Genomic DNA, 25,926 nt, shown 5'->3' with positions numbered 1-25,926 from the left:
TGCTAAGCTTCCTGATATTCACTGTTTTGTACAGGCTTTGGTTCGTATCAAGCCTGTCATTAAATCAATCTCTCCTCCTTTGAGTCTTAATTTGGTTTTGAAGGCTTTACAGGCTCCTCCATTTGAGCCTATGCATTCTTTGGACATTAAACTACGTTCTTGGAAAGTGTTGTTCCTTTTGGCCATCTCTTCTGCTAGAAGAGTTTCTGAATGATCTGCTCTTTCCTGTGAATCTCTTTTTCTGATTTTTCATCAGGATAAGGCGGTTTTGCAGACTTCATTTAAATTCTTACCTAAGGTAAGTGAATTCTAACAACATTAATAGAGAAATTGTTGTCCCTTCCTTGTGTCCTAATCCTAAGAATTCTTTGGAGAAATCCTTAAATATTATTTTGAAGCTACTAAATATTTCACGAAGACTTCTAGTCTATTTGTTATCTTTTCTGGTTCTAGGAAAGGTCAGAAGGCTTCTGCCGTTTCCTTGACATCGTGGTTAAAGCTTTTGATTCATCAAGCTTATTTGGAGTCGGGTCAAGCCCCACCTCAGAGAATTACAGCTCATTCTACTAGATCAGTCTCCGCTTTTAAGAATAAAGCTTCAGTTGATCAGATTTGCAAAGCAGCAACTTGGTAGAATTTAGTAAATGTATGCAAATAAGACTGTTTTTATGTATTCGCTTCTTCGGAAGCAGTTTTTGGTAGAAAAGTTCTTCAGGCAGCTGTTTCAGTTTGATTCTTCTGCTTATGTTTTAATGTTTTTCTTTTCATTTTATGAGAATTAACCTCCCTCTCTAGTGACTCTTGTGTGGAGTTCCACATCTTGGGTATTGCTATCCCATACGTCACTAGCTCATGGACTCTTGCCAATTACATGAAAGAAAACATAATTTATGTAAGAACTTACCTAATAAATTAATTTCTTTTATATTGGCAAGAGTCCATGAGGCCCACCCTTTTTTATGGTGGTTATGATTTTTTTGTATAAAGCACAATTATTTCCAAATTCCTTTGTTGATGCTTTTTACTCCTTTCTTTATCACCCCACTACTTGGCTATTCGTTAAACTGAATTGTGGGTGTGGTGAGGGGTGTATTTATAGGCATTTTGAGGTTTGGGAAACTTTGCCCCTCCTGGTAGGATTGTATATCCCATACGTCACTAGCTCATGGACTCTTGCCAATATGAAAGAAATGAATTTATCAGGTAAGTTCTTGCATAAATTGTTATGCCCGAATCAGTGGCCAAGTATGCTCTAAGTTTGCTATCTGCGGACATGTAAGAGGATCATGTAAAAAAAAAAAAAGTGTAGAATGCACTGAATGGAAATATACGTTTTAAAAAATAAAACAGATCACAATTTAATGCTACTTTCATGCATAAAAGATTGAAAACACCTTTAGACATACAATAAAATCACAGTTTACTTTTTTTAATTATCTTGAAGCAAACAGGTGGGTCTTGTATAAAACAAAGTTTTGTGTAATAATTGATGTAACATTGTATTTCAGTTCGTGTTAACAAGCAAATTCCAAGCACGAAGCAGCTGAAGGTGAGACCAACATTTAGCAGATACGCAGCACTTAGTGGAAAAGGGTTGGCTGTGCAACAGGCATTTGCAGGGGACACACAACCTTCTTACCCTGGACTTCATGAAAGTGATGAACTCTAAGTGCGTTTAAGACAATTTATTTGTAATACATTTATGTACTGTGGGCAAAAAAAATACTATTTGTATATAGCTTGAAAGAGATCAGAGCTCAATATTTTGTTTAATAAATGAATCATATTTTTTTTTAAAACCACACATTGCCTTAGACCACTGGTTTTCAAACCTGTCCTCAGGATTCCCCAATAGGCCAGGTTTTCAGGATTACCTTGGATGAGAGCAGGTAAAATAACCATGGTTACTAACCAGCTGATTATTTTACCTGTGCTCCAGTTCAGATGTCCTCAAAATGTGGCCTGTTAGGGAGGCCTGAGGTCAGGTTTAAAAACCAGTGCCTTAGACAAATTAGTTTAAATCTTATGGTACATAACAATGAATTCTAAGATTAATAAACACATTTTAAGGGTAAACAATTGTACAACTGCTGACTGAGAATTTTAAAAGTCCTTATATTTTGTGTGTTGGACATATAGTTAATTATATTTATATGAGAATTTAATGTTTTGTGAATACTAAACTAAAGCAGGGGTGTTGAACTTAGTTTATTATGGTTGTGTAAAAATAAACATATTAACAATCTATGTTTTGCTATTTTTTTTTTGCGAACATAGTTAAAATGTGGTGGACATATTGCACTGGAAGCCCTGCAATATTGTGATTTCAAACTATGTCTTGTGTCTGCATAGAGGCTGGTGTATATATTAGAAAGTAAAAAACAGACCAGTTTGAAATCCCACATCTGGTATTCAAATTTATATGCTTAAAAGATGTAGGGCTAATAAAAGACTGCCAATAAAGAAGAAAAAAAAACTAAACAAGAATCTTCCCTTATTATAAACAAATCTCACATCATAAGTAATGTCCATACATTCCTTTTCAGTGACACGGTGTAACTGTTAGCGCTCACTTAGCAGCTGCTAAATACCCTGTCTTTTTTGTGTAGTGGGATCATCTGCAACCTTGAGCTGGAGAAATGTTCCCTCTTACAAAACTGACAGGAAACGTGGTGTTCTCTTCTTCCTTTTGCTTGGTCAACTGTTAACTGTTCCTAACACCTCAACTCCGACAGGTTCACAGAGTAAGAAAGCCTACATGTGATAATCAAAACAGTTACTATAAACATTGTATGAGGGAATAGAAAATGGCCAAAGAACTGATAAATGTGATTATTATGGACTTGATGACATTCAACAGCTGGATAACCCCACAGATCTTTTATTATGTGCGGAACAACTCTCTGTTAAGCTGCCGTGCCTTTTGGGAAGACCTCTTCTGATTGTTATACTATAAAGCCCTTTTTGTTGTTTCAGGTGGCAAGGAACAGGTACCATTTAAACCAAATAGAGATTTGTTGCATTTCCCATCTTGCCCACTTAATGTGGATAGCTTATGTCAGTATCCCTAAGAATCTCAAACAGGATTTTGCAGTTAAAAAAAACAGCATGGCAACAATTTGGTGGGACATAAAATTGTGGCTTGTATCTCAACAGTAAACTGAACTAGTATTTTGTTGAAAGTGCTTGGATTCAAAGAGATCCCTAACGGAAGGGCCATAAACCAGTAATGATTTTTCTCTTCTGCAAAACAAAGATTACATATAGGTATATTGTCTGAAATGAAACATGAAAGTATCCTTCAGGTACTTGATGGCCACTATTTTATACTTCTCTTACCCCCACCTCCTACAGACTCTCAGCTATGTGACACTGCCCTATTTTAGATGCACTCTGTGTCATTTGCTGGCAACTCCTCTTCAATGCCTCTGTCGGTTGGAGTACATCAAGGCTCTGTCCTGGTTTCTCTACTCTTCTCTATTTATACTTCTTCACTGGGTAAAATTACTATTGATTAAAAAATCACCTCTATGCTGATGACACTCAGATCTACCTCTCCACCCCTGTTCTCTCTGTCCTTTTTCATGTCAGCAACTACTTATCTGTCATTTCTTCCTGGATCACCTCTCACCACCTAAAGATTAACATGTCCAAGACTGAGCTCAGTCTAATCCCCCCTCTAGCTCTATAAAGTAAAATGCCAAGAGTCAGCGCTACAATATCCCTGATGGGGGATATGTTGCTTAACATGGTGTCCACGATCAGTTAATAAATAAAATAGATAAATAGTATGTCCTATAGTTCGTGAAGTATATATAATTCAATCAATAAAATGTATTTAGTAAAATATAACATTTAATAAGTTTACAATATAAAATAGTGGAAACACATGGTATATAAAACAGATTAATCTTTATATATATATATATATATATATATATATATATATATATATATATATATATATATATATATGAAAACTATTGAATTGAATACTATTCTATAGTGGGTAGTCTGCAGAACCTATATTACTAATCAGGATAATCAACTAAAATAGCGATAAAACAGACTGGATGAGATAATAATAATCAAATAAGTATCAAATAAGCGGTCAAATAGATCGAACAGTTCTGATGTAATAGTCCAGTTAAATGTCCAAATGAAGAAGTGGATGTGTGAAAATCCAAAAGGTGTCCAATCCTATTTTTGGCTAGTTCAGTGTCGGTGTTGAAAAAAATATATATGTGGGTGATTAAAAAATGTAAAATTCTCACATAAACTTCAAAAATAAAAAATAATAAAAAAGTGAAAAAAATGTGAGTGATCAAAATATAAAAATTTAAAAATAGAATTGTAAAAATGTAAAAATATAAAAAGTAAACTGTAAGATGTGAATGTGTGTAAGATAGTGATCAACAATAAAAAAGAGAAAAAATGAAAAATAATGAAAAAATAATAGTTCAGGTGTACACCTAAAAATAGTTCCTAAAAAGTTATATCCTTGCAAATAAATCCTTCCAATAAATCCTTAGTGGTAACCCAAATGTAGTGTTCCAAAAACAGTGTGGTAAGGTCTTGTTAAATGATGGTCCTCTTCCCAAAGTGGATATCAATAATTTATGATGCCATCATGATCCTATAAAAATATATAAAAAGCGGACATAGTGCAATAAAGCTACTAAAAATAGAAATTATAAGTATTCTACTCACCAGATAAGAGCCTGAGCCGTAATACCAGTATACAGTCAACGCGTTTTGGTCCGCAGGTACCTTTCTCAAGACTGGTAACGGCTATCTAACACTCTCACCTTAAATGTATTGTTTTAGCCAATAAGGTGACTCAAAACTGGAGCCTTAAAATTTGCGCCGAAAAAATTGATTAAGTTCCGGTTTATCCCATCCCTAATGCCTCTTGGATGCCCCAGATGTTATATAGATGGTAGATTGTATTTATCCCTTGTTTGATTGCTACACGATTCTCCTCCGTGTGAGCTGACTTACCGGATGTCTGATCTGACCGGAAGTGACGTTATAGCATGTGCGTGCACTTCCGGTTTGGCGCCGTTTATGTTATAGCATATGGCGCGTTTATCTTGGCGGCAATGGGCATATGGCTTAAATATGCGGGGCTCATAGGAGAATATAAAGATATAAGAATCCATATAAAAATATAAAGATATGGAAAAATGCAAAAATAAATATATGGAACAATGCAAAAACAAAATATGAATGGTATTATTGGCTCAGGTTCTCTGGTGTAAAATACAATTTGTATGTATTTATTTATTTATTTTTTTTATCATCACAGCAAAAAATTTTACAACACATAAAAAGAAAAAGGAATATAATTAATTTTTACAAAAATCAAAGAAAAGTTTGTTTACATCCTTTTAACTTATTGACAAAAATACATAGAAAATCAAATTGCTGATTTTTCATGTTATGAAGCCAAGTCTACCTACTACCTGTATGGAGACCTGACTTCATGGAAAAGGGAAAAAATAAAGAAGAAAAAAAAAAAAACAGGGAAAGAAAAAAAAAAAAAAAGGGGGGCCACACACCCTCTCAAGAGGTTCCTCCCCCCCCCTCCCTCCCCCTACCACAATTCCAATTGAACCAATTCGGAATTCCTAAATGGAAAAATCAGATTCTCTATTTCGTTTTCTGGGTAGCTTTTTATGAAAGCTGCCCATTTCTTGAAAAAAATTTTTATATCCACCTCATTGTTTATATTAGTGTCTCTTTGCTCTAATATGCATTGTTTCTTGAGGCAATTTTTGATTTCTGACAGCCCTGGGGCTCTATGGCTTTTCCAGGCTTTAATAATTGAGTATCTAGCTGCCAGGATTGAAAGAGTTATTAATTTTTCCTGGGGATGTTGCCCTTCCCCTTGATTAATACAAAACACAATTTGTACAAATGTGAGATCCAGAGGGGACACCCCCAATATGTTATTAAGCCAGTATTGTATTTTCAGCCACATTTGCTTGATTTTCGGGCATCTCCAAATCATATGTTTTAAATCTGCCGCTGGGAAGGCACATTTTGGACATTTGTTAAAGTTTAAATTATTTATTTTATGACCCTTTTCTGGCGTAAAATATACTTTATGTAGGATTTTAATGTGCGCCTCTCTCCAAGTGGCTGAGAGTGTGGCCTGGTAAACTTTACTGATAGATTTTTGGATAAACTTTGGATCTATGCTATTGGAAGCGACTGATCTATTCCATCCTAATGCTAGCTGCTCTAAAATAGGAGTTCCCTTAGTACCGACTAAGGAGTTATAGCAATAGGTAATTGAAGTGTATCCACCCTTTGTTAATAACAACCAGTTTTCAATTTTACCCATGTCCCAATCCCAGCCCAACATCCTGACCAATTCTGAGGTGTAATGTCTTATTTGTAGGTATGCAAAAAATTGGTTATTAGCTAGCTTGAACTCGCATTTTAATTCCTCAAAAGATTTTAAACATTTTGTGTCAAATCTAATAAGCTGTTGCACTCTCTTTAAGTCTAGATCAGCCCATTTATCAAAGATTGCTGAGTTCAATCCTGGATGGAATTCGGGGTTCCCTCTGATTGGGAGAAATTGCGAGGCTTTACAATTAACTTTAAAAAGTTTAGCGATTTTCCACCATGCCTTGATAGGGTTAAGGTAAGTTTTAAGTTTCTTAATTTCTGTTGGTATTGTTTTTGGTTCGCAATGGATCAATCCTATCGGAAGGAAAGAAAACCATATATTTTCATCTAATATATTATTAGTTACGTAGTTTTTAATACAGACCCAGTCTGTTACTGTACGCGCCAGAAATGCTAAGTTATACATTCTTATATCCGGAAGGGCTAATCCTCCGGATTCTTTCCCTATTGAAAGTTTAGATATAGAAATCCTAGATCTTTTCTCTTGCCATATGAAATTTCTAATTGCCGAATTGAGAGACCGAATGTCTTTTTCAGAAATAAAAATGGGGATGTTCTGTAACACATACAGAAGTTTTGGTAGGAGAATCATCTTATATAATGCGATTCTCCCAGATAATGAGATTGGGAGATTTAGCCAAGTTGTCAATTTTTCACGAATAAGCGACATTATTGGTGTTATATTGAGCCTATAGAGATCTGATGGTTTGACTGGGATATTGATGCCCAAGTATTTGAATGATTTTGTTACCTCTTTAAATGGGCAATTGCTTATTGAGTCAGACCCTTTTCTAAGCCAGAAAATCTCTGACTTAGAAGCATTCATTTTATATCCCGAAAAGGTTCCAAAGTTATCTATTATGTGTATTAGTTTGGGAATGTTAGTTTCTGTATTCGCGATATAAAGAAGAATATCATCAGCGTATAATGCAATTTTTATTTCATACTTGGATATTCTAACCCCTTGCAGGGACTGCCTAATCATAATTGCCAGAGGTTCTATAGCTATATTAAATAGAAGAGGGGATAATGGGCATCCCTGCCTCGTTCCTCTCTGAATTTCAATTGCTATTGATGTGAGGTTATTGACTATTAGATTTGTACGAGGTGTTTTGTAAAGATTTTCTATGAAATGGCAAAACTTATCCGAGAATCCAAATTTATCTAACGATGTAAAAATATGAGAAAAATACACTGAGTCAAATGCTTTTTCTCTGTCTATTGTCACTATGGCAAGATCGGGGGCTCCTATCTTTTCTTCCTCCTTGTCTGGCTTATTGAAGAAAAATTCAGATATTGTCAATACTTCTCTAATTTTTGAGGCAGAATTACGATTCTTCAAGAACCCTGCTTGATCTTTGTGTATAACGTGTGTTAAGCTACTTTGAAGTCTTTCTGCCAGTATTGAAGCCAGAATTTTATATTCTGAATTTAGGAGCGCTATAGGGCGATAGGACTCTTTTTGAGTTGGGTCTTTGCCCGGTTTCAATATTAATGTTGTATATGAGGCTGTAAAGCTTGCTGGGACAGTTTTACCTTTAACATAAAAGTCGTTAAATAAGTCACATAGATAAGGGACTACTTCTGGGGTTAAGATTTTGTAAACCTCATTAGGTAATCCGTCTGGACCCGCAGCTTTGTTAGGGGACATCCAAGATATCACTTTACTTACTTCCTCTTGTGAAATTGGCTCATCTAATTTAGTGATTAATTCCTCCGACACTATGGGGCAATTAATTTTGCTCCAAAATTCCCGGGACTGGTCTATATCTGTTTTTCTTAAAGAATATATATCTTTATAGTAATTTGTAAAAGTCTCTAATATATCTTCTGACTTTGTACATATCCGCTCTTCTTGTTGTAACTTATCTATTAGTGGGGACTTTTTTTCACCTTTAACTAAGTTAGCTAATAATTTACCTGATTTGTTTCCAAAGCGGTACATTTTTGCTCGAAATCTAAGGTCTTTTTGAGTTTCTATAAGAAGTATTAGGGCATCTCTTTCTTTTTTAGCTTTAATATATTTGGCCCAATTAAAAGATGACTTTTTTAGGAGGAACCGATTATAAGAGTTTATCACGAAATTGGTGGCTTCTTTCTCTCTGTTTTTTAATATCTTGGTTAACTTAGCTGCATAGGCTGTAATTTCCCCTCTGATGATTGCTTTTGCAGCCCCCCAGAAAATTTCCGGTCTATCAATGTATTCTAGATTAAATTGGATATACTCTTTAAATTTATCATTTAAGTGTTTTTTAAATTTTAATAGGTAATAGGGAAATCTGAATCTCAGAAATGCTTTGCTTGGAGGGTTTAATTGAATCTCAAGAAAGATGGGGGAGTGGTCTGAAATTACAATAGGAGTAATTCCTGCTTTTACTTTTTTTGTACAAAGTCTCTCATCTATTAAAAATAGGTCTATTCTAGAGAGTGTTTTATGCACTCTTGATAGACAAGTATATTCCCTCAAATCGGGATTCTGGACCCGCCATATGTCTCTAACTGATAGATTCTGAGATAAATTTTTAAATTTTTTTGTTTCCAATTTATCTTTTTTACATTTAAGTTGTATACTGTTGTGTCTCAATCTGTCCAGCGGAGATTGTGGGGACATGTTAAAGTCACCTCCTATAATCAAAAAACCTTCTGAGTGAAGCAAGGCCATAGATTGCATTGCGTTCCAGAAGTCATAATCCAGTTCATTGGGTGCATATATATTAAGTAAAGTGTAAATTTGTTTAAAAATTTGAATTTTCACCATTAAAAATCTCCCCTCTGGATCTCTTCTAGTATGTAGTATTTCAGCATCTACCCTTTTGCCCAGCAGTATTGCTACTCCCCTCTTCCTTCTAACACTGGGTGAGGCTTCTACCTCTTTAATCCAGGACCCCCTTAGTTTCATTGTTTCTTCCATGCTCAAGTGCGTTTCCTGTAGAAACATTATGTCAGCTTGCATCTTGCGCATGTGAGAGACAATAGCTTTCCTTTTGATAGGAGTTGTTATTCCTCCGATGTTCCATGAAATTATCTTAACCTTGTCTATTGGTTTTGTCATCTGCCTTTAATTTGTTGGGGGATACCCGTAAGTATAAAAAAGGGAGGAGGGGGGAGGAGGAGGGAGGAGAGGAGGAGGAGGAAGGAGGGAAGGAGAAAAAAAACAAAATATAAAAAAAATAAAAAGGGATTAATAATAATAAGGGGAATTCTAGAATCTCAACTAAATGAAAGGAGGGGGGAACCTGCCCCCCCCCTTTTTTGTTTCCCCTGGCTTCAAGGGGATTCCACACTGATATTTGCAAAGTTATTCTTACATTCATACCGTGCCTGCATACTAAATGATAACATAAGTTTTTACAAATTATTCTGCCCTACAGTCCCTCAAATGAAAGAGAACTCATCTATCTGATTCTATTTCAGTAAGGAAACTCTCTGCATCTTTTGCATTATCAAAAAGTGAGTGTTATCAGTGGTAGTGACTTTAAGTTTAGATGGGTAAACTAACATTGCCCTGTACCCTTTTTGTATTAATTTTGTGCATATGTGCAAGTTCTCTCCTTTTTAAGGAGGTTTCGGCTGAAAAGTCTTGGAACATAAATATTTTGGCTCCCTCTATGATGATAGGTTGTTTCTTCCTATATTGTTGCATCATGTTAGTTTTATCTAAGAAATTAAAAAAACGTGCTATAACTGGCCTTGGTCTGTTTTTTGATTTGTTATCAGCTTGTAATGGGCCAATTCTATGGGCTTTTTCAATTATTATTTGTGTGTCTGTAATTTCTAGGATTTGGGCTAAGGTTTCTGTTATAAATAGTGTTAAATTTTCAAATTTCTTTCCTTCGGGAATTCCTATTATCCTAATATTATTCCTCCGGGACCGATTCTCGGAATCCTCTAGTCTAGATTGTATTTTATGAAGTTTGTCCTCTGCTTCTTTTAGTCTAGAGTCATGGGTTACTGAAAGATCCTCTAAATCTGAAATCCTTTGCTCTGCTTCTTGCAGTCTGTTCGAGAACTGTCTGACTTCCTGTGATAGCATCGCTATGTCTTGCTTTATTTCTGCTCTCAGACTGTCAAATTTGGGCGTTAGGGCTTCTGATATATTGGAAACCAGGTTTTGCATACTAAATTTGTTAGATTTACATTTGATGCAGAATGTGCATCTACTATACTTTCTGGTACTCCTTTGGACTTTTTATCTCTAAGTTTACCTGCCATGCTTGAAGGGGGAGTTTTATGTGAGGGGTTAAGAAATTTATCCATGTGCTGTGTGGGAGAAAATACAAACAATGAAAAGGTGGTGTATGTGAAGGGAAAATCATGAGTGCTTAAAAGGAAAGTTTTTCCTTTTTTTTTTTTTTTTTTGGGCTAGGCGAGTGTTTTGGGGGGAAAATAGCTAAAGAAGAAAAAAACAAAAGTTTGTGATTGGCATGTGTTATAGGTAATTTAGGGGGGATTTACCCCAGGAGAAACAACCGTGAATTTATTTTAAAGGTGTAGTGCCAAGCTTTGGCAGTTTTTGCTCGGAGTATGTAAAAAAAGGAAACCAAGAGAGAAAAAAGAAATGCGTTTTAAATGGGTATTTTTCTTTTAACCTTAAGGTTTAAGGCTTCCTGTTTTTCTAAGTTACTAAATTTTAACCCTTTCACCCTGTATAAGATTACTTATTTTCTTTTTTCCTGAGTTAGTGACAGAGATAGGGTTCAGAAAAAGCTAACTACTAGAGCAGATCTGAAATTGATATATAACGTAACATTGTATTGTTCGGCAGTATTTGTTATTAATATTCAGTAAACCATGAGAAAAACACCAGGAAGACTACCAAGATATATTCAGCTATAACCTTTAAGTCTCTGCCTTAAGAGATAAGACTCTGCATGAGAGAGATGTAAGATCAGGCTTTCTCTCTCACCAGGCTTAGTTACTCTCTCAAAGCTGAGCCAGTGTGGTTTATAGACTTATGTAAATAAGTATTAGAGAAATGGTTAATTGTCCACAGTACTTATAACATTAGCATATAAAAAACTCACTAAAAAACAAACAAAAAAAAAACAATAAACAATCAAAGAAACAGTTTTTTTCTATGCCTTTGAACAACAGATTTTTCTGAAAGACCTATTATATTAATAACATAAAGCAAGACCTTCTCACTTAAATGATTTTGTGAGTTTATAATACTTTATATTCTTTTGTCTTAGTTCTTTGGATTTTCTTTCTTATTTCTGCTTCTTTTGTTGCAGCTTAAGATTAGTTGGAGTTCTTAAGGGAGATCCTGGTATTTATACACCTTGTTAATTGAAGGGAAATCTTTTCTTATCTTAGAAATATTTTCTCAATAATGAAAGTTATTTTCCTTTCTTATTTTACTTGTTCCCTTTTAATTCTTTTCCCTTTAACCTTTTCGTTATGTATCCTATGTACTCACCCTACCCATCTCCGGCATTTTCAAGTGTATTACTTCTTGCAGGCGAAATCTAGGCTGTAGACTCCTCTCTCACCGTCCAGAAAAGATAACACCGTGCAGGTTGCAGGGCACTAGAGCGTAGCTTTTCCTCAGCCCACCTCCTCCCATGCAACACCGGTGGGGGGGGAGGGGGTCTATTGGTAGGTTTTTGTGTCGGGTCCTGGAGCCGGTCTGGCGGAGTGAAAAGGAAAAAGAAGCAAAGACCAAACACTAACCCTCTTACCGGGCTTTCGGTCTCTGGTACAGCGTTCAGTCTTTCCACCAGACTCTGGAGCAGCGCTCACCTGCTATCGCCTCCTCCCGCGCAGCTCCGGTGGGGGAGGAGGGTGTCCTTTCAGTTCCTTCGGTTCCTCCTTCAGGTTTGCTCAGTGCGGTCAGGTGTATGTTAGTCTCGCACAGGTGTAATATTCAAAGAATCAGCTGAGTTTTCGCCAGGAGGGAGGGTGAGTATCCAGACAAAATCCTAGGAAAGAAATAACAGCTTGTTATAGACAAACATAACTTTTCCGTTGCGGGCTTTGCAGTGAAGTAGTCTTAGATGTAAATTAATCAAGCCGTTGCAGCCACTTGTTATAGGCTGTTGGTGTACTTTACCACAGTCTTGTTTTTGCAATCTTTACTTGCTGAGGTGGCGATTTAGTGGCATTAAGGGATTTGTAAAAAAACATAATTTATGCTTACCTGATAAATTCCTTTCTCCTGTAGTCTAGTCAGTCCACGGGTCATCCATTACTTATGGAATATATCTCTTCCTAACAGGAAACTGCAAGAGAATTACCCAGCAGAGCTGCTATATAGCTCCTCCCCTCACATATCATACTCAGTCATTCGACCAAAGCAGACGAGAAAGGAGGAACCATAGGGTACAGTGGTGACTGGAGTTTAATTAAAATTTAGACCTGCCGTAAAAACAGGGCGGGCCGTGGACTGACTACACTACAGGAGAAAGGAATTTATCAGGTAAGCATAAATTATGTTTTCTCCTGTTAAGTGTAGTCAGTCCACGGGTCATCCATTACTTATGGAATACCAATACCAAAGCTAAAGTACACGGATGAAGGGAGGGACAAGGCAGGAACATTAAACAGAAGGAAACACTGCCTGAAGTACCTTTCTCCCAAAAATAGCCTCCGACAAAACAAAAGTGTCAAATTTGTAAAATTTTGAAAAAGTGTGAAGCGAAGACCAAGTCGCAGCCTTGCAAATCTGTTCAACAGAGGCCTCATTTTTAAAGGCCCAGGTGGAAGCCACAGCTCTAGTAGAATGAGCTGTAATCCTTTCAGGAGGCTGCTGTCCAGCAGTCTCATAGGCTAAGCGTATTATGCTACAAAGCCAAAAAGAGAGAGAGGTAGCCGAAGCCATTTGACCTCTCCTCTGTCCAGAGTAAACGACAAACAGGGAAGAAGTTTGACGAAAATCCTTAGTTGCCTGCAAATAGAATTTCAGGGCACGGACTACGTCCAGATTATGCAAAAGTCGTTCCTTCTTTGAAGAAGGGTTAGGACACAGAGATGGAACAACAATCTCTTGATTGATATTCCTGTTAGTAACTACCTTAGGTAAGAACCCAGGTTTAGTACGCAGGACTACCTTGTCTGAATGAAAAATCAGATAAGGAGAATCACAATGTAAGGCAGATAACTCAGAGACTCTTCGAGCCGAGGAAATAGCCATCAAAAACAGAACTTTCCAAGATAACAGCTTGATATCAATGGAATGAAGGGGTTCAAATGGAACGCCTTGAAGAACATTAAGAACTAAGTTTAAGCTCCACGGCGGAGCAACAGACTTAAACACAGGCTTAATCCTAGTTAAAGCCTGACAGAAAGCCTGAACGTCTGGAACTTCAGCCAGACGTTTGTGTAGAAGAATAGACAGAGCAGAAATCTGTCCCTTTAACGAACTAGTAGATAAGCCCTTTTCTAAACCCTCTTGTAGAAAGGACAATATCCTAGGAATCCTAACCTTACTCCATGAGTAACTCTTGGATTCGCACCAATGTAAATATTTACGCCATATCTTATGGTAAATTTTTCTGGTAACAGGCTTCCTAGCCTGTATTAAGGTATCAATAACCGACTCCGAGAAGCCACGCTTTGATAGAATCAAGCGTTCAATCTCCATGCAGTCAGCCTCAGAGAAATTAGATTTGGATGTTTGAAAGGACCCTGAATTAGAAGGTCCTGTCTCAGAGGCAGAGACCACGGTGGACAGGACGACATGTCCACTAGGACTGCATACCAGGTCCTGCGTGGCCACGCAGGCGCTATCAGAATCACCGAAGCTCTCTCCTGTTTGATCTTGGCAATCAAACGAGGAAGCATCGGGAATGGTGGAAACACATAAGCCATGTTGAAGACCCAAGGGGCTGTCAGAGCATCTATCAGCACCGCTCCCGGGTCCCTGGACCTGGATCCGTAACAAGGAAGCTTGGCGTTCTGACGAGACGCCATGAGATCCAGATTTGGTTTGCCCCAACGACGAATCAGTTGAGCAAAAACCTCCGGATGAAGCTCCCACTCCCCCGGATGAAAAGTCTGGCGACTTAGAAAATCCGCCTCCCAGTTCTCCACGCCTGGGATGTAGATCACTGACAGGTGGCAAGAGTGAGACTCTGCCCAGCGAATTATCTTTGAGACTTCCAACATCGCTAGGGAACTTCTGGTTCCCCCTTGATGGTTGATGTAAGCCACAGTCGTGATGTTGTCCAACTGAAATCTGATGAACCTCAGAGTTGCTAACTGAGGCCAAGCTAGGAGAGCATTGAATATTGCTCTTAACTCCAGAATATTTATTGGGAGGAGTTTCTCCTCCTGAGTCCATAATCCCTGAGCTTTCAGGGAATTCCAGACTGCTCCCCAGCCTAGAAGGCTGGCGTCTGTTGTTACAATCGTCCAATCTGGCCTGCGAAAGGTCATCCCCTTGGACAGATGTGGCCGAGAAAGCCACCATAGAAGAGAATCTCTGGTCTCTTGGTCCAGATTTAGTAGGGGGGACAAATCTGAGTAATCCCCGTTCCACTGACTTAGCATGCACAATTGCAGCGGTCTGAGATGCAGGCGCGCAAATGGTACTATGTCCATTGCCGCTACCATTAAGCCGATTACTTCCATGCACTGAGCTACTGACGGGTGTGGAATGGAGTGAAGGACACGGCAAGCATTTAGAAGTTTTAATAACCTGGCCTCTGTCAGGTAAATTTTCATCTCTACAGAATCTATATAAGTCCCTAGAAAGGGAACTCTTGTAAGTGGTAATAGAGAACTCTTTTCCACGTTCACCTTCCACCCATGCGACCTCAGAAATGCCAGAACTATCTCTGTATGAGACTTGGCAGTTTCAAAACTTGACGCTTGTATCAGAATGTCGTCTAGGTACGGAGTCACCGCTATGCCTCGCGGTCTTAGTACCGCCAGAAGTGATCCTAGAATTTTTGTAAAGATTCTTGGAGTCGTAGCTAATCCGAAGGGAAGAGCTACAAACTGGTAATGCCTGTCTAGGAAGGCAAATCTCAGATACCGGTAATGGTCCTTGTGAATCGTTATGTGAAGGTAGGCATCCTTTAGATCCACTGTGGTCATGTACTGACCCTCTTGGATCATGGGAAGGATGGTTCGAATAGTTTCCATTTTGAATGATGGAACTCTTAGAAATTTGTTTAGGATTTTTAAGTCCAAGATTGGCCTGAAGGTTCCCTCTTTCTTGGGAACCACAAATAGGTTTGAATAGAATCCCTGCCCGTGTTCCGTCTGCGGAACTGGGTGGATTACCCCCATTAGTAAGAGGTCTTGTACACAGCGTAGAAACGCCTCTTTCTTTATTTGGTTTGCTAATAACCTTGAAAGATGAAATCTCCCCCGTGGAGGAGAAGTTTTGAAGTCCAGGAGATATCCCTGAGATATGATCTCCAACGCCCAGGGATCCTGGACATCTCTTGCCCAAGCCTGGGCGAAGAGAGAAAGTCTGCCCCCCACTAGATCCGTTTCCGGATAGGGGGCCCTCTCTTCATGCTGTTTTGGGGGCAGCAGCAGGTTTCTTGGCCTGCTTGCCCCTGTTCCAGGACTGGTTAACTTTCCAGCCCTGTCTGTAACGAGCAACAGCTCCTTCCTGTTTTGGAGCGGAGGAAGTTGATGCTGCTCCTGCCTTGAAGTTACGAAAGGCACGAAAATTAGACTGTTTGGCCTTTGATTTGGCCCTGTCCTGAGGTAGAGCATGGCCCTTACCTCCCGTAATGTCAGCAATAATTTCTTTCAAGCCGGGCCCGAATAAGGTCTGCCCTTTGAAAGGAATATTAAGCAATTTAGATTTAGAAGTCACGTCAGCTGACCAGGATTTAAGCCATAGCGCTCTGTGCGCTTGGATGGCGAATAAATGCACAACGGCATCAGAAACAAATGCGTTAGCTAGCTTAAGTGTCTTAAGCTTGTTGATTATTTCATCCAATGGAGCTGAGCGAATGGCCTCTTCCAGAGACTCAAACCAGAATGCTGCCGCAGCAGTGACAGGCGCAATGCATGCGAGGGGCTGTAAAATAAAACCTTGTTGAACAAACATTTTCTTAAGGTAACCCTCTAATTTTTTATCCATTGGATCTGAAAAGGCACAACTATCCTCCACCGGGATAGTGGTACGCTTAGCTAAAGTAGAAACTGCTCCCTCCAACTTAGGGACCGTCTGCCATAAGTCTCGTGTGGTGGCGTCAATAGGAAACATTTTCCTAAATATGGGAAGAGGGGTAAAAGGCACACCCGGTCTATCCCACTCCTTGCTAACAATCTCTGTAAGCCTTTTTGGTATAGGAAATACGTCAGTACACACCGGTACCGCATAGTATCTATCCAACCTACATAATTTCTCTGGAATTGCAACTGTGTTACAATCATTCAGAGCCGCTAATACCTCCCCTAGCAATGTGCGGAGGTTCTCTAGCTTAAATTTAAAATTGGAAATCTCTGAATCCAGTCTCCCTGGATCAGATCCGTCACCCACAGAATGAAGCTCTCCGTCCTCACGTTCTGCAAACTGTGACGCAGTATCTGACATGGCTCTCATCTCATCCGCGCGCTCTATCCTTAACCCAGAGCTATCGTGCTTGCCTCTTAATTCTGGCAACTTAGATAATACTTCTGTCATAACAGTAGCCATGTCTTGCAAAGTGATTTGTAAGGGCCTCCCTGATGTACTTGGCGCCACAAAATCACGCACCTCCTGAGCGGGAGGCGAAGGTACTGACACGTGAAATACTTTTCAAAATTAATTTACAATATAAAAAACGTTACTGTGCCTTTAAGAAGCACAGAAAAACTGACACAGTTGAAATAACAATGACCAAAATAGTTATAGCAACCAAATTTTCACAGTAAATGTATTAAGTTAGCAAAGGATTGCACCCACCAGCAAATGGATGATTAACCCCTTAGTACCCAAAAACGGATAACAATTATATAATTAACGTTTTTCTCACAGTCAAATACACTGTCACAGGACTGCTGTGCCTGATTACCTCCCTCAAAATGGATTTTGAAGACCCCTGAGCTCTCTAGAGACGATCTGGATCATGGAGGATGAAGTAGACAGATTGTGACTGAATTTTTACTGCGCAAAAAAGCGCTAAAATAGGCCCCTCCCACTCATATTACAAAAGTGGGGAAGCTCAGAAACTGTTTCTATGCAGAAAACAAAAATGGCCATGTGGTAAAAATCATGCCCTAATAAGTTTTATCACCAAGTACCTCACAAAAACGATTAACATGCCAGTAAATGTTTTAAACATACATTTGAAAGTTATGTATTATTATTAATAAGCCTGCTACCAGTCGTTTTTACTGTAGTTAAGGCTCATACATTATTTCAGTATTAACAGTATTTTCAGAGTCAATTCCATTCCTTAGAAAAATACATTCAGTGTACACACACACACATCAGCCTGATACCAGTCGCTATCACTGCATTTAAGGCTGAACTTACTTTACAATGGTATCAGCAGTATTTTCTCAGTCAATTCCATTCCTCAGAAAATAAATTACTGCACATACCTCATTTGTTGCAGGGGAGCCCTGCATGCTATTCCCCTTCTCTGAAGTTACCTCACTCCTCAGATGAGAAACAGCCAGTGGATCTTAGTTACGTCTGCTAAGACCATAGAAAAAAACCCAGGCAGATTCTTCTTCTAATGCTGCCTGAGAATAAACAGCACACTCCGGTGCCATTTAAAAAATAACAAACTTTTGATTGTAGAAATAAACTAAGTTAAAAAACACCACAGATCTCTCACAGCTTCCTTTTAAGTTAGGCTGCAAGAGAATGACTGAGTATGATATGTGAGGGGAGGAGCTATATAGCAGCTCTGTTGGGTAATTCTCTTGCAGTTTCCTGTTAGGAAGAGATATATTCCATAAGTAATGGATGACCCGTGGACTGACTACACTTAACAGGAGAAAACACTGTCTCTTTTTTTTCTTTAATCTCTTCCGATGTTGCAACACAGGTTATTAGACGTACGATCCCTTCAAAGCCAGGGGGATCTCAACCAGCAACGTGTGTAGTTTGCTGGCTAGGTAGCAGCCCTTCACCTCAGGGCTTGGTGCATGGAAAACATCACCAGGTGCTTAGAGCTGGAGAACAATCACTCAGCCACCTGTGCTGAGCTCCTCCTCCGGAACAGGTGTCGTGTATGGATTTATTTTTAATTGTAAATTAATCATTTCAGTGAAATGCAACTAGATATAAGATGATTTTTATGTTTATCTATAGCGAGACACAGCTGTAATTGTCAGTTAATATACATGTGTATGCACATGATTAGCATGATAGTATATGTTTCATATGTAACTTATGGTGAATTAGTTTATATACATAAAGGAATATTGCACTCGATAATAGATTGCTATTCTATACTTAAAATTTAAAGTAATTAATATTAAAATTGATGTTAAAAAATAGATAGTAAAAAATAATCTAAGTGGGACATATAATAGTCTAAAATCAATTGTATCCATAAAGGAAGATAAAAATGGGAATTAATTAATAAAATGATATATTGATAGGTTAAAAAGTGGCACATTCCAATATTCAAACAGTGTAGGAAATAAATGGAAATGAGAGAAAATATATAAATATATATATAAGAAATGTATAAATGACATTATAATTGAATAGAGAGAAATATGAGAGTAAAAGATAAAAGTAAAATTAGTGTTATAGATAGTGGCATAATTCCCCCCTATTTTCTATGTTTCATAAGGTAGAAGGGTGTGTAGGATATCTAAGCATCAACTTGTCTTGTATTCCCAATCCAGGAGTAAGCTAATAGATTGGGAGATTTTTAGAAAAGGTTTTCTTTAAAAACGTTCTTTTTTTATGAAAAGATTTTTTTATAAAGAGAAGTTTCTGAACTAAAAGAATGAAAATTGGAAATGAGAGCATATACTTCAGATAGTCCACTTTCTTCACCCCTTACACTGTATTAGGGTAGGGTATCTGAGAAAGGTAGAGGAAGAGTGGGTTTACAGTAGAGTGGATTCTGCTCTTTTCATAATAGATGAAATACTTCTGTGTTGCTATTTAAGCCTTTGGGAAAAGTGCAGTCTAGAAGAAAAATCCACTTTGATTCTACTTTTAGGAGTTGTCTTTCAAAGTCCCCCCCCTCTCCAGTTTTTCATTGGTCTACTAATACCCATATATTTAAAAGTTTTGTTACTACTTTTGTGAGTTTCCTTGAAATGTTTGTATAGTGGGAAATCCTCTTTACCCCACTTTATCTGTAAGAGGTGCTCACAGATTCTGTCTCTAAGTTTCCTAGAGGTTTGCCCTACATATTGTAATCCGCATCCACATTCGATCAGGTGTATGATGCCTGTGTCCTGACATCTAATAACTTCTTTCATGTTAAAAGACTCATGTGTGATCTTTGATTTGAAGGTGTGGCTTTTCTTGCCATGTTTAAAGGCTTTACATAAGTGACATGGGAAGAAGCCTTTTATTTGTTTACCATATAGATAATTTATTCTTGTCTTTTTGGTGATTGGAGGGACACTTGGGGCAATCATTGTTTTTAGATTTTTTGTTTTTCTATATATAAACATGGGAGATTCGTTTAGATCTTTCCCAATTAAGTTATCCTCTTTGAGGAAGTGCCAGTGTTTTTTTAATAATTTTTTCAATTAAAACATAATTTATGCTTACCTGATAAATTCCTTTCTTCTGTAGTGTGATCAGTCCACGGGTCATCATTACTTCTGGGATATTACTCCTCCCCAACAGGAAGTGCAAGAGGATTCACCCAGCAGAGCTGCATATAGCTCCTCCCCTCTACGTCACTCCCAGTCATTCGACCAAGGACCAACGAGAAAGGAAAAGCCAAGGGTGAAGTGGTGACTGGAGTATAAATTAAAAAATATTTACCTGCCTTAAAAACAGGGCGGGCCGTGGACTGATCACACTACAGAAGAAAGGAATTTATCAGGTAAGCATAAATTATGTTTTCTTCTGTTAAGTGTGATCAGTCCACGGGTCATCATTACTTCTGGGATACCAATACCAAAGCAAAAGTACACGGATGACGGGAGGGATAGGCAGGCTCTTTATACAGAAGGAACCACTGCCTGAAGAACCTTTCTCCCAAAAATAGCCTCCGATGAAGCAAAAGTGTCAAATTTGTAAAATTTGGAAAAAGTATGAAGCGAAGACCAAGTTGCAGCCTTGCAAATCTGTTCAACAGAGGCCTCATTCTTGAAGGCCCAAGTGGAAGCCACAGCTCTAGTAGAATGAGCTGTAATTCTTTCAGGAGGCTGCTGTCCAGCAGTCTCATAAGCTAAACGAATTATGCTACGAAGCCAAAAAGAAAGAGAGGTAGCGGAAGCTTTTTTACCTCTCCTCTGCCCAGAGTAAATGACAAACAGAGAAGACGTTTGTCGAAATTCCTTAGTTGCCTGTAAGTAAAATTTTAGAGCACGGACTACATCCAGGTTGTGCAGTAGACGTTCCTTCTTTGAAGAAGGATTTGGGCATAAAGAAGGAACAACAATCTCTTGATTGATATTCCTGTTAGTAACTACCTTAGGTAAGAACCCAGGTTTAGTACGCAGGACTACCTTATCCGAATGAAAGATCAAATAAGGAGAATCACAATGTAAGGCTGATAATTCAGAGACTCTTCGAGCCGAGGAAATAGCCATTAAAAATAGAACTTTCCAAGATAACAACTTTATATCAATGGAATGAAGGGGTTCAAACGGAACGCCCTGTAAAACATTAAGAACAAGGTTTAAACTCCATGGTGGAGCAACAGTTTTAAACACAGGCTTAATCCTGGCCAAAGCCTGACAAAAAGCCTGGACGTCAGGAACTTCTGACAGACGTTTGTGTAACAGAATGGACAGAGCTGAGATCTGTCCCTTTAATGAACTAGCAGATAAACCCTTTTCTAAACCTTCTTGTAGAAAAGACAATATCCTAGGAATCCTAACCTTACTCCAAGAGTAACCTTTGGATTCACACCAATATAGGTATTTACGCCATATCTTATGGTAAATCTTTCTGGTAACAGGTTTCCTAGCCTGTATTAAGGTATCAATAACTGACTCAGAAAACCCACGTCTTGATAAAATCAAGCGTTCAATTTCCAAGCAGTCAGCTTCAGAGAAGTTAGATTTTGATGTTTGAAGGGACCCTGTATCAGAAGGTCCTGTTTCAGAGGTAGAGACCAAGGTGGACAGGATGACATGTCCACCAGGTCTGCATACCAAGTCCTGCGTGGCCACGCAGGTGCTATTAGAATCACTGATGCTCTCTCTTGTTTGATTCTGGCAATCAATCGAGGAAGCAACGGGAAGGGTGGAAACACGTAAGCCATCCTGAAGTCCCAAGGTGCTGTCAGAGCATCTATCAGGACTGCTCCTGGATCCCTGGATCTGGACCCGTAACGAGGAAGCTTGGCGTTCTGTCGAGACGCCATGAGATCTATCTCTGGTTTGCCCCAACGTCGAAGTATTTGGGCAAAGACCTCCGGATGAAGTTCCCACTCCCCCGGATGAAAAGTCTGACGACTTAAGAAATCCGCCTCCCAGTTCTCCACTCCCGGGATGTGGATTGCTGACAGGTGGCAAGAGTGAGACTCTGCCCAGCGAATTATCTTTGATACTTCCATCATAGCTAGGGAGCTTCTTGTCCCTCCCTGATGGTTGATGTAAGCTACAGTCGTGATGTTGTCCGACTGAAACCTGATGAACCCCCGAGTTGTCAACTGGGGCCAAGCCAGGAGGGCATTGAGAACTGCTCTCAATTCCAGAATGTTTATTGGCAGGAGACTCTCCTCCTGACTCCATTGTCCCTGAGCCTTCAGAGAATTCCAGACGGCACCCCAACCTAGAAGGCTGGCGTCTGTTGTTACAATTGTCCAGTCTGGTCTGCTGAATGGCATCCCCCTGGACAGATGTGGCCGAGAAAGCCACCATAGAAGAGAATTTCTGGTCTCTTGATCCAGATTCAGAGAAGGGGATAAGTCTGAGTAATCCCCATTCCACTGACTTAGCATGCACAGTTGCAGTGGTCTGAGGTGTAAGCGTGCAAAGGGTACTATGTCCATTGCCGCTACCATTAAGCCGATTACCTCCATGCATTGAGCCACTGACGGGTGTTGAATGGAATGAAGGGTGCGGCCAGCACTTTGAAGTCTTGTTAGCCTGTCCTCTGTCAGGTAAATCTTCATTTCTACAGAATCTATAAGAGTCCCCAGGAAGGGAACTCTTGTGAGTGGAACGAGTGAACTTTTCTTTTCGTTCACCTTCCATCCATGTGACCTTAGAAATGCCAGCACTAACTCTGTATGAGACTTGGCAGTTTGAAAGCTTGAAGCTTGTATCAGAATGTCGTCTAGGTATGGAGCTACCGAGATTCCCCGCGGTCTTAGTACCGCCAGAAGAGCACCCAGAACCTTTGTGAAGATTCTTGGAGCTGTAGCCAATCCGAATGGAAGAGCCACAAACTGGTAATGCCTGTCTAGGAAGGCAAACCTTAGGTACCGATAATGATCTTTGTGAATCGGTATGTGAAGGTAAGCATCTTTTAAATCTACAGTGGTCATGTACTGACCCTCTTGGATCATAGGTAAAATTGTCCGAATAGTCTCCATCTTGAACGATGGAACTCTTAGGAATTTGTTTAGGATCTTTAAGTCCAGGATTGGTCTGAAAGTTCCCTCTTTTTTGGGAACCACAAACAGATTTGAGTAAAACCCCTGTCCCTGTTCCGATCGTGGAACTGGATGGATTACTCCCATTAACAAGAGCTCTTGTACGCAGCGTAGAAACGCCTCTTTCTTTGTCTGGATTGTTGACAATCTTGACAGATGAAATCTCTCTCTTGGAGGAGAGTATTTGAAGTCCAGAAGGTATCCCTGAGATATTATCTCTAGCGCCCAGGGATCCTGAACATCTCTTGCCCAAGCCTGGGCGAAGAGAGAAAGTCTGCCCCCCACTAGATCCGATCCCGGATCGGGGGCCCTCAATTCATGCTGTTTTAGGGGCAGCAGCAGGTTTCCTAGTCTGCTTGCCCTTGTTCCAGGACTGGTTAGGTTTCCAGCCTTGTCTGTAGCGAGCAACAGCTCCTTCCTGTTTTGGTGCAGAGGAAGTTGATGCTGCTCCTGCTTTGAAATTACGAAAGGAACGAAAATTAGACTGTCTAGTCTTGGCTTTGGCTTTGTCCTGAGGCAGGGCATGGCCTTTACCTCCTGTAATGTCAGCGATAATCTCTTTCAACCCGGGCCCGAATAAGGTCTGCCCTTTGAAAGGTATATTAAGCAATTTAGACTTAGAAGTAACATCAGCTGACCAGGATTTTAGCCACAGCGCCCTGCGTGCCTGAATGGCGAATCCTGAATTCTTCGCCGTAAGTTTAGTAAGATGTACTACGGCCTCCGAAATGAATGAATTAGCTAGTTTAAGGACTCTAAGCCTGTCCGTAATGTCGTCCAGAGTAGCTGAACCAATGTTCTCTTCCAGAGACTCAATCCAGAATGCCGCTGCAGCCGTGATCGGCGCAATGCATGCAAGGGGTTGCAATATAAAACCTTGTTGAACAAACATTTTCTTAAGGTAACCCTCTAATTTTTTATCCATTGGATCTGAAAAAGCACAGCTATCCTCCACCGGGATAGTGGTACGCTTAGCTAAGGTAGAAACTGCTCCCTCCACCTTAGGGACCGTTTGCCATAAGTCCCTTGTGGTGGCGTCTATTGGAAACATTTTTCTAAATATCGGAGGGGGTGAGAACGGCACACCGGGTCTATCCCACTCCTTAGTAACAATTTCAGTAAGTCTCTTAGGTATAGGAAAAACCTCAGTACTCGTCGGTACCGCAAAATATTTATCCAACCTACACATTTTCTCTGGTATTGCAACTGTGTTACAATCATTCAGAGCCGCTAACACCTCCCCTAGTAATACACGGAGGTTTTCCAGTTTAAATTTAAAATGTGAAATATCTGAATCCAGTCTGTTTGGATCAGAACCGTCACCCACAGAATGAAGTTCTCCGTCCTCATGTTCTGCCACCTGTGACGCAGTGTCTGACATGGCCCTAATATTATCAGCGCACTCTGTTCTCACCCCAGAGTGATCACGCTTACCTCTTAGTTCTGGTAATTTAGCCAAAACCTCAGTCATAACAGTAGCCATATCCTGTAATGTGATTTGTAATGGCCGCCCAGATGTACTCGGCGCTACAATATCACGCACCTCCCTCTGAGCGGGAGATGTAGGTACTGACACGTGAGGCGAGTTAGTCGGCATAACTCTCCCCTCGTTGTTTGGTGAAATTTGTTCAATTTGTACAGATTGACTTTTATTTAAAGTAGCATCAATACAGTTAGTACATAAATTTCTATTGGGCTCCACTTTGGCATTGCAACAAATGACACAGGTATCATCCTCTGAATCAGACATGTTTAACACACTAGCAAATAAACTTGTAACTTGGAAATACAATTCAATTAGAATAATATTAAAACGTACTGTGCCTTTAAGAAGCACAGAAGATCTATGACAGTTGAAAATTAATAAATTGAAACAGTTATAGCCTCAATCCTTGTAAATAACACAACTTTAGCAAAGGTTTAATCCCATTAGCAAAGATAACAAATTCTGAAAGCAGGAAACAAATTACAGAATAAACGTTTTTTATCTCAGTCAAACTATAATTCTCACAGCTCTGCTGAGAGAAATTACCTCCCTCAAAATAAGTTTTGAAGACCCCTGAGCTCTGTAGAGATGAACCGGATCATGCAGGGAATACAATGAGTTGCTGACTGAAATATTTGATGCGTAGTAAAAGCGCCAAAAAACGTCCCCTCCCCCTCACACACAGCAGTGAGGGAGAACAGAAACTGTCAGAAAACAGATTAAGCAACTGCCAAGTGGAAAAATAGTGCCCAAACATTTATTCACTCAGTACCTCAGTAAATGAAAACGATTTTACATTCCAGCAAAAACGTTAAACATAATCTCTAGTTATTAAACAGCTTTATGTATTTCTTACAGTGTAATTCTAGTGAAGTACCATTCCCCAGAATACTGAAGTGTAAAGTATACATACATGACATTATATCGGTATGGCAGGATTTTCTCATCAATTCCATTGTCAGAAAATAAAAACTGCTACATACCTCTATGCAGATTCATCTGCCCGCTGTCCCCTGATCTGAAGTTTACCTCTCCTCAGATGGCCGAGAAACAGCAATATGATCTTAACTACTCCGGCTAAAATCATAACAAAAACTCTGGTAGATTCTTCTTCAAACTCTGCCAGAGAGATAATAACACACTCCGGTGCTATTTTAAAATAACAAACTTTTGATTGAAGATATAAAACTAAGTATAATCACCATAGTCCTCTCACACATCCTATCTAGTCGTTGGGTGCAAGAGAATGACTGGGAGTGACGTAGAGGGGAGGAGCTATATGCAGCTCTGCTGGGTGAATCCTCTTGCACTTCCTGTTGGGGAGGAGTAATATCCCAGAAGTAATGATGACCCGTGGACTGATCACACTTA

The 25,926-nt window shown here is 39.3% G+C and overlaps 1 protein-coding gene across 3 annotated transcripts in view; it reads left to right on the top strand.

Moving 5' to 3' along the window:
- Window positions 1-2,247, top strand: part of MYOT (myotilin) — a 206,454-nt gene extending 204,207 nt beyond the window's left edge. For all 3 annotated transcript variants that reach the window (XM_053717252.1, XM_053717253.1, XM_053717254.1), the window contains one exon: window positions 1,509-2,247. In XM_053717252.1, coding sequence (XP_053573227.1) covers window positions 1,509-1,669 — 161 coding nt within the window. In that variant the 3' untranslated portion in view covers window positions 1,670-2,247. The remainder of the gene's footprint in view (window positions 1-1,508) is intronic.
- The last annotated feature ends 23,679 nt before the right edge of the window (window positions 2,248-25,926 follow it).

This window comes from Bombina bombina, chromosome 6, assembly GCF_027579735.1.
Source record: "Bombina bombina isolate aBomBom1 chromosome 6, aBomBom1.pri, whole genome shotgun sequence".
NCBI lineage: Eukaryota > Metazoa > Chordata > Amphibia > Anura > Bombinatoridae > Bombina > Bombina bombina.
Note: the sequence above shows the minus strand (reverse complement) of the source record. Positions and strands in the feature narration are given on the sequence as shown.